Source organism: Montipora foliosa, unplaced genomic scaffold, assembly GCF_036669935.1.
Source record: "Montipora foliosa isolate CH-2021 unplaced genomic scaffold, ASM3666993v2 scaffold_382, whole genome shotgun sequence".
Taxonomy (NCBI): Eukaryota; Metazoa; Cnidaria; class Anthozoa; order Scleractinia; family Acroporidae; genus Montipora; species Montipora foliosa.
The window spans coordinates 267501-277500 of NW_027179682.1; the positions used below are offsets into that span (position 1 = coordinate 267501).

Here is a 10000-nt window from a genome sequence, read left to right on the forward strand (position 1 = left end):
TAATAATCTGTTTCATGAATCAGGCCGCTACCTTACCTTTCAAGAATTTCTTTCGAAGTATAATTGTAAATCAAATTTTCTGGAGTACTATCAAGTTTTAAGCGCAATACCAAGCTTTATGTCTAAAAAAGTGGGAGAGATGGATAACACGAGCGTGGAGGGTTTTGTCCAAGGGGCCCCATCTTTTATGCTACATGAGAATATAGTGTTAAATTTAGAGAAATTAAAATGTCGAGATTTTTTCGGCTCTTGAATTTTAAACTACACCAGTCAAATCCAGGTGGCTTACAGCGTTGGAGTAAAATACTTCCAATTGACAGTGCCTCATGGGGAAAATCTTTTAAGATGTCATATAAAAACATGTAAGGAAACTAAGTTAAGAGAATTTAAATTTAAACTTCTCACCGAATTGTAGTGACCAAAAAAAAATTGAAGAGATTTGGAATTAAAAATGAAAGTGACTGCTTATATTGCGGTGAATCAGATTCCATAGACCACACTTTTCTTGACTGCCAATTCACTTCGTCTTTTATTCGTCAAGTGGTGGGGTGGTTTAATGCCACAAACAATACTAGTTTCAATCCAGAACCTAAGGAAATAGTGTTTGGCTTGTTCAAGCAAAGCTTTGCTGGGCATGGGGCTGTAAGAAAGTTTAATTATACTTTTTTATGCATGATGTATTACATCTATTCAAACAAGCTAAAAGAGAGCTCGATTATTTTGTCTGAATTTGTTAATAAGATTAATTTAAAATACAAGGTTGAGAAATTTACATGATTTACATGATTTAATTTACTTTATTCACCCTTTTTGATTAATCACTCAATTCTCGTGCATGTCAGTATGCGATTAGCTGCCTATTACATCCTGTTTTGGCTTGCATGTCAGATCATTAGTTGTATGTATCTTGTGCAATGTAAACTTCTGTTATGTTAAATAAAAAATTAAAAAAAAAAAAAAAATTAAAAATTAAAAAAAACATAAAAAAAACACCATCATCTACATGACGGTCACCAACACCATCTCTATCTAAATCACCATGACCACCACCATCTTCATCTATATCACCATGACCACCATCATCAACATCTGTATCACCATGACCACCACTACCACCATCACCATCTATATCACCATGACCACCACCATCACCATCTATATCACCATGACCACCATCATAAACATCTGTATCATCATGACCACCACCATCATCATCTATATCACCATGATCACCACCATCACCATCTATATCACCATGACCACCATCATAAACATCTGTATCACCTTGACTACCACCATCAACATCTATATCACCATGACCACCACCATCACCATCTATATCACCACGACCACCACTATCAACATCTATAACACCATGACCACCACTATCAACATCTATGTCACCGTGACCACCACCATCAACATCTATTTCACCATGACCACCACCGTCACCATCTGTATAACTATGACTACCACCATTACCACCTATGTCACTATGACCACCAGCTATATCACCATACCTACCACCATCGCCATCTATATCACCATGACCATCACCGTCACCACCTATGTCATTACGACAACCACCATCACCAGCTGTATCACCTTGATCACCACCATCACCATCTCATCACCATGACCACCACCTATGACAGGATGACCATCACCATCACCATCTACATGACCATGAGCAACACCATCACCATCTATATCAACATGCACACCACCATCACCATCAGCATCGTTTTCTTTACCCTTAACCTCAGTGGAAAGCATTTGAAATTAACATATTGCTACGATCAGTGGCAAAAGTAGTTGGGACGCTAGTGTCAGAATGGGCCTGAAAACCTCTCAGGCGTCAGAAACTAAGCATAACTATCAAAATTCCACAGAAAGCTTCAAAATAAAAGTCCCCCCCTCCCCCCAATCAATGTTGAAATAGACAAGGAAATGTATGTTCACTATTAGCAACATTGTTCTGGGGGGGAGGGGGAAATTTTTCAAACTCAGAAAGAAAACCAACTTCAAATGGTTAGTGTCCCAAGACGTTTGCCACTGATTGTGGACGACAAACTTGGCTTGTTACTATCGGCGCTGATTTTTACTTATGGACTTCGTTTTTCATTTCTATTTCCATTTAGTAACCGAGTGCTCAAGGCTAACTCCACCAGACAATGGTGACATTACCCCTAGTATTTGCAAAACCAGACCTTTGCACGGACATGTATGTTCTTATGAATGTAACTCAGGTTACACGATAGTAGGTTCTATGTCTACTACTTGTGACAACGGGCACTGGACACAGGCAGGCTTCCAGTGTCGAGGTAAGCCGTAAGCATTTACATAACTTTTCAACTGCTTATCAGTAAACCTCCATTTGATTCAGTTTCATAGCCTCATTTAAGTTTGGTCCAATTCACCCTCGTTTAAATTATTCTCATTTTTGATTGATTTTTGGGGCAGCAGGGTTGGCGCAATGGTGAGAGCAATCGTTTTTCTCGATCCGTTTCGATTCATAGATTCAGCGTTATACGTTCGTCGAGTATGTTGTTGGTTCTTTAGTCTGCTCCCAGAGGTTTTTCTCCGGCTACTGAGCTGATTTCTTCCGTTCTTGGCAAATAGACGCAAAAAAGAACACTTACTATTTATCGGACTTTCTACCCCGCGCGCGTAAAGGCGTTTGAAAACTGTCGCGAAAGTGGTGTCTAGACAGGCATAGAAACATTGTCAACAGTCAATCCTACTAGAGCGTGCGTGACTGATTTTACCAGCTTTTTTTCGCCGCGATAAGTGCGATTTCGCAGCGCGATGTTCCTTATATAGCCACGCTCTTTCGCTCATGTGTGCGCTAATAAATCTCGTACCCAGAGTTCCCACAATTAGGTGGAACAGCAGTAAACTTCCAGAATCACTAAAATAATTTCTTAAAAATCATTGACACGTACTTTAAAAAAAATTTAGGAGGCTTAACGTAATTTCTTGAGACTTATGAATGCAATGGAGCATCCCAATATTAGCAGACGAAATATTGTACTTAAATTAGTGGTTTCTTCTGGTGCGGTTATCGGAAAGACGGATCAAATATTTTGAATTCTCGACTTCAACAACGTCAGGGCTTGGTATATCGAGCAAGATCTTGGTACGAGGTTAGGCGCTGATATCATGGTTACTATGTTTGAATCGAATCACAAAATTACACGACTTATTCTTTGTGGCTTTTTTTTATGTAAGACACACAGCAACCGTCATTTGGAGAATCCTGTCCGTCACCGCGAACAGTCTCTGCTGACAGAGGTAAAACGACAGCCATTGTGTCCTGGAAACCAGTCAAAGCTACGGACAATGATCGTGTTACTGTCTCTGCGTCACCGGCTGTGACGTCACCGCACGAATTCACTGAAGGAAGTCACACTGTGATCTTTACTGCTGTAGATCCATCGCAAAATACGAAGTTCTGTCAATTGAAAGTCAACGTTCAAGGTAGATAAGTTTATTACTTCAAGATCTAGGGCTGGAAAAAAAAAAAACATTTTTACAACTGATACTAATAAAAGCTCTCTCCTTTAATTCTAGTATCTGTTGGAAATCAAAGTTGTACAAACGTTTTCACGTTTGTACTGTGCTGTTCTGCAATCACTAAAGTGATTTTCGCTTTGTTTCTTTATTAGTTCTCCGATGTCAAGTACTCTCGCCACCTGCAAATGGCAAGTTGGAGTATGGAGTGTGTGGTAATGTGTTTGGAAGAGTTTGTCGCATGCAGTGTAACAAGGGATATGAGCTGAAAGGATCGGTTGCTAGGACGTGTGACAAGGTACCAGGAACAGATCAAGTACATTGGACAGGAAATACGACTTATTGTGAAGGTGAAGAATGAGATGATTTCTCTTTATAGTATATTGACAGGTAGGAGAATACAAGGAACAGCAGTGTAGCCGAAGCTAAATGGTGAACAACTCATTTGGGTAATTTTCAATATCACCGTTATGTGGCACTTTTAAACGAATAAACCTTAACGTAAAGGCTTTCAGAAGTGTAAATCTTGGTTTACAGTTGTTTTTTTGTTTGTATTTTCTCCTTCATTTCAACATCAATGATTTTAAGCAAACACCAGGGCGACGAGAACGCCACAAAACAATAGTGCATGTGTCATACACTTTAGTATACTTCTTTTGTGAAATGACCAATTCAAGCCTGCGGAAAAGGTGAGCACAGGACAGTAAATCACTTTTTCAATTTTTTTTTTAACTTCAAAGCATTTCCTACTACAGAGTTACCGAATCGATCGCGCACATTTGCTAAGTTGAACAGGTTAGGGTAATCGAGAACTAGTTGCAGTAATCCTAATTCAAATTTTGAATTAAGTGATGTTTTCGTTGCTGTTACTGTGGTCACGTCGTTGCTTAACTCACCTACTAGCTGGAAAGCACATTTATACCAATATCAACCCCAGATCCGGTCTCGCATTGAGATTGGTTCGTTTGTTACGTTAATTACACGATATCATGCATCATACTTTGGAAAAAAAAACTAAACTTGAGAGAGCTTCAGATCCGAGAACGAGAACGAGAACGAAGACGAGTACGAGTTTGTTTGCTTGGTCATAAACCGAATGCGTGGTAGTCCGTGACATGTTACACAGGCTGGAAATTCGTTGTCGACCTCGTCGTTGAGGAAAAGTCGTCTTCGTGAGAACGACATTTACAGAGGTGAGTTTTGTACTTCCAACTAATCAAACCTCACTAAGACGTCCTCTTCGCCAAGTGAACCTTCCATACTCAGCATTATTGCGGTCGTAATACGGAAAAACAGGGTAAGGGACGCGAAACTGGTTGTTTTCAATCTAAAGTAACAAATTAAGTGAGCACAAAGACGAGGACGAATACAAAGTACAGATCTCTCGCTATCTATCTAAAGCTCTCTGTTATTCGTTGGCCGACCATCGGCACCGGTTACATTGACTTATTATTCATCTTCCTTAAGAAAGCAAACATATCTTGAAACGTTGAGGCTGCGCATGACAGGAACTCTTTCATACTCTTTTTACAGCTGTTGAGTGTCCCTCCTTAAATACCACGGATCACGCAGTGAAGACTGGGTACGGCTGTAGTGGTCCTTCTTCCAGGTTTGGTACCGTCTGCTCCTTCAGTTGCATTCTGGGATACGAGGTGGTGGGAGGATCTCTGCATAGAACATGTCAAGAAAACCGAGAGTGGTCTGGTGCGCAGCTCCAGTGCCGACGTAAGAGGAAAATTATTAGATAAAACAATTATTGGGTATATATTTGATTAAGTTGGTATAAGATCTAAACACCTAGTCATTAGTGTCGTTGTACTTCCTTTGTGTTTAGGAATGTCATTATCAGTTGTTGTGCGTGTCTAATATGTTATCCTGGACTTTAGTACTTAATTTATTCGTTTTCTTTTGCAAGTATTTAAGGCTTAATTTAGTCATTTTCGGTTCTTTTTTTCACGCTCCTAGAGCAGTATCAGTTTTCGACTCATAGTACAGTCTTTATTCGTTACACAGCAGTTCAAACAAATTTTTAACCGCTTCCGCTTCCTTGCAGCTTAAATAAGGCGAGTTAAGAAAAATACTGGAGATATTTTCGCCGTAAGGGGCTTACAGTTGGCATAAATTTCATTTTTCCTTTTACGTATTAATTGACACGTGTTTTCTTCTGACTTTGTGCAGTTCTTATGAGTTCTTGAAAAATCTCTTCGAAGGGTCCGCAGACAGTTGTTGCAGTAATTAGGCCGATACCTAGCTCAGAGAAGAATACAGTTCCGAGATGTTTTTATCCTTTTACAACTTTTTTTCCTTCTTTCTCTTTGTACTATTCTTCTCTCTTTAACAGGCGTGACATGTCCAGCAATGACTGTAAAGTCCGAGGGTTTGATGGTCAGTCCGCCAGCGTGCGCAAACTCAAGTGGTTCCCTTGGTTACGCAGCAGAATGCCACTTTACTTGCAGGAGTGGGTATCAGCTCCTGGGGCCTACGCTCAAGACCTGCGCTCAGACCAAAAAGTGGTTTCCAATAGAAAATCCCTCGTGCAGAGGTTTGTGTCAGTCGCAGTATAGATCTGATTTAAATAATGCTGTCACGCTCTTTTTTTCTGGGCCTCTCCTCTCTCTGATGAAAGAGCAAGATGACGTGATGATTTATAATTACGCAATAGAGGACTCTTTCCGTGTTTACATTGCCTCATTTAAACACGAGGGGAGTTAGGAGAATTCGAGACAGTTGTGCAAACCTCCGAGACGCAGTCGAGGGTTTGCATAACTGTCGTGTGATGTCACAACTGTGTTTACATACTCTAAACACACCTATTGACCAATAAGAGAGCGCGTTCGATCCTTACTATTTTATAACATGTGATCGAATGAAAGAGATTTTAAAATAAAATTTGAATCCACGCTAACTAGCCCCTTCTGGTACTCCAGATTTCAGAAAATTACTCTCTTTATTTGTCAAAATTGCCTCACTTCACCATAGACTTCTTCATTACATAAAGTCAAATAACTTCTATTGGTACATTGTTATTGTCATTAGAATAAATGAGGATCATCTTTAAACCCGCAGAGTTCCCTTATTAATTTTAAACGTCATTTAGGGCAATTCATCAAATTTAATCAAATTTTGTTTCTTTTCCCTCTGTTAAGAATTTTTTTCTCATTCTTCTGATTTCTTTTTTCTGATTTTTTAATCCAAAGACGTTTCAGAGCCGATTTTTTCAAACTGCCCTTCGAATATCCTCAAAATTGCTGACCGGGGTACCACAACAGCTACTATCACGTGGACAGCACCCACGGCGACAGATAACTCCGAATTCATCCCTAACGTAACACACGCGGGAAAGAAGCCGGGCGAGAGATTTGCCGCTGGTGAACACAGCATTCGCTACTTTGCATCTGATAAAACTGGAAACGTTGGCGAATGCAAGTTTAAAGTCTTCGTCTCAGGTAACTCTGTCTAACACTGTTTTGTATCATCTTTGTAAAACGCACGGGTAGTCATTGAGGACATTATGTTCAAAGCACTGTATTCTGAGAGGTTGATAATGGGCAAACATCTCTCTTTTTGTAGCAAGTATTCTTGATGGACGCATTTTAATGTGCCTCTAAAAAAAGTTGTGACAACATTCTGACAAAAACAAAACAACAACCAAAAAACAACGACAACAATACTGCCGGGAGGGCAAACATCGTGAAATGTTTGGCGGTGGAATGGGAGAACAAATTCATTTATTACTGTTTTTTTGAATTAGTATAGGCACTGGATTAAGTATGTTTGAGCTACTCTAGCCTGCGTAGCCCCTTAGTGAGGGAAAATGAATCTGTTTGGATCTTAAGTGCGTAAATAAGTGTTGCACTTTGTTTCGTATTCACAGTGGTCCGATGCGTGCCTAGATTCTATGCCCCTGCTGGAGGTACCAAATTCTGTACCAAAGACAACATTTATGGCTCAGAATGCTCGTTCAGCTGTCATATTGGGTACACAAGGGTAGGCTCCTCCAAACGAGTTTGTGAAAAGAATACGACCACTTCAACTGGCTTCTGGACAGGAAATGAAACACAGTGTGAATGTAAGTTAGCTTGGCACTGAATCAAATCTAAAATAATGGAACGGGCAGTAAATAATTACCGAACATGAAAGAGCTTAATTAAGGAAACATGGTAAAAGTCCAATAATCGACAAATACTTTGTGGCTTTCTGTCTTTTAGTGGTTCGGTGTCCTCGCCTTCACCCTCCCCCTCACAGTATCCAGTCGGGCTGTGGAGCTGGTTCTGATTATAACGTGTTTGGTGACAAATGTCTTGCTTATTGCGATACCGGTTATCGAAAGGTAAACGGATCAAACGAGAGAATCTGTCGGGCAAACGGAACGTGGTCAGGCCAAGCACCTTACTGTAAAGGTAACTAAGCTAAATATGATGATTGCAGTCAGTCAAAGCCTAAGGGCTAATCATTACGGAATTTGATTCTAGCTTTATCCCAATCACTAACTACAACTTAGCCAGCCTCTTAATCTCAAGGCACCTTAATCCTTTTCTAAATTTATTCACGGCAGAACTCGCACTATTTCAGCCTTCTTCCCGTCCATTGGTTGATGTTGCATTCTAGGATTATACATTTTTCCATCAGTTGGTCGCAATGATCAGATATCAAGGGGATAACTGTCTGCTTCAGTCACCTTAAGTGTTACGATTTTATGCAACTTTTTAATATTTCTGTTGTAAGATTGGAGATCATCAATTTTTTAAGGGCATATTAATGGAAATATCGTAAGTTATCATATGAGGGAATGTGTACATGAGCATGTCACAATTATCAGTAAAGAAAATTATTATGCATGGCTGTCACTATCTCAATTTTGATTGGCTACAAATACACAGCTAATTACTGCTGGCACTGTTTTCGTTACGTCATACCTAGAGACAATAATTTTTAGCAAGTGACGTCACTTCCCAGATAATATATATAGTTTTACACGCATGAGGAACACTTTTGTTTTGCTGAAGCTTTTCAAGAATTATTTTTCAGGTTTTACCAAAAGGGGGTCTGAGTTCTCAATGTATGGTCTGAGTTCAGTCAAAAGATGAATTTTAACTTTAAAAACATATCTTTTGTACAATCTTGGCGACTGCGCTGTAACTTTACATTCTAAGCTTACAAATAAAGTTGTTTACAAGTTGATTTAAGTGTTTAGTTTCATGTACGCGGTTTTGTTTTTGCAAATGATCAAGTGTATTCATAATGAAACAATTAAACAGTTCGGTTTTCAGATGGTAGCGAGAATTATCAAGGCCTCGGATTGTGTTATCCGCCTCAGTCTTTGCTTCGGCAGATAACAAAAACCTCGGCCATGACAATTCTCGTCATCGTGCGCAACCTCATCCAATAATTGTTCATTATCGGTATTTCGTGAGGCACTTTTAAAGACTTCACAACACCTCAATTTTCCGCTGACGAGTTGTAATGGCGCTATTCATCAAAAAGCAGTATTTCAAGGGGGAAAAGCTTTCTCTTACTTTTTAAAAGTCTAGCAAAAAGGATAGAGAAATTTATTTTCCGTTTTACAGTTGTTCGTTGCCAGTCATTGCAGGCGCCAGACAAAGGTCACGTGTCACCAAGCTCGTGCACAGCCTATCCTGGATATGGTACTACGTGTCATTTCTCTTGTACAAGGGGCTACAGGCTCCATGGTGAGCCAATAGTGTCTTGTCTCAGTGACGGACAGTGGGCAAAGGACACAGATATCTCTTGTAAAGGTCAGCTTATCTTCTTACTTGCTTTCTTCAACAATTTTGGGGAACCAAATTTCCACTTATAGAAATCTTTCGATCCTGACCATGTCTCAGGTACGAATTATGTCTTTAGAGTTATGTGGAGTTGAATTATGTTTGCCATTGTTTCTCGCGTCACTTTGCCTGCAGCCTTAAAAGTCAAGTTAGACCTCTATGACGTTATTAATCTTCAATCATTTATACGCAATTGAAGTTATTGCCCGTCTTATTGCATAGGTGATTAGGCATAGTTATGGTTTAAATTTCACTGAGCATTCTCATGAAACGGTTATTTTCCCCAGACGTTGAGAGTCCTTCCTTCGGTGTAACCTGCCCCAGTGACATCAAACGATTCGCAGACAGAGGAAAGAACTTTACAGCAGCGACCTGGCCAACAGTTATCGCCACTGACAACTCTGGCGTTGTCCCAACTGTTACTAAGAGTGGTGAGAAGAGCATATTTTACAGAGGGAGACATCTTGTCTCGTACAACGCCACTGACAAGGCAGGAAATTATAAAACCTGCGCGTTTTTTGTCAATGTGGAGGGTAAGACTGCAGAGATGATGCCCATGTTCTTTGATGTTTGTTTGTCACTTTTGACTCGTTCGTGGAAACTGTACATGTGTTAAGGCGCTCAGGCTCTACTTTTTTTTTAACATAGTCTTGAAATGCCAAACCCTGCTTCCCCCTCTAAACGGATTTATCGATGGGTAC

At 39.9% G+C, this 10000-nt stretch overlaps 1 protein-coding gene across 6 annotated transcripts in view; it reads left to right on the plus strand.

Annotated features, from left to right (window-relative positions):
* The window catches only part of LOC137987709 (uncharacterized), a 104250-nt gene that overhangs the window by 33548 nt on the left and 60702 nt on the right, over positions 1-10000 (plus strand). For all 6 annotated transcript variants that reach the window (XM_068833776.1, XM_068833777.1, XM_068833779.1 and 3 more), the window contains 11 exons: positions 2142-2324; positions 3232-3480; positions 3669-3863; positions 5047-5238; positions 5855-6055; positions 6711-6959; positions 7388-7582; positions 7722-7913; positions 9081-9269; positions 9587-9832; positions 9948-10000. The exon at positions 9948-10000 is cut by the window's right edge and continues 139 nt beyond it. In XM_068833776.1, the coding sequence (XP_068689877.1) occupies positions 2142-2324; positions 3232-3480; positions 3669-3863; positions 5047-5238; positions 5855-6055; positions 6711-6959; positions 7388-7582; positions 7722-7913; positions 9081-9269; positions 9587-9832; positions 9948-10000 (2144 nt within the window). The remainder of the gene's footprint in view (positions 1-2141; positions 2325-3231; positions 3481-3668; positions 3864-5046; positions 5239-5854; positions 6056-6710; positions 6960-7387; positions 7583-7721; positions 7914-9080; positions 9270-9586; positions 9833-9947) is intronic.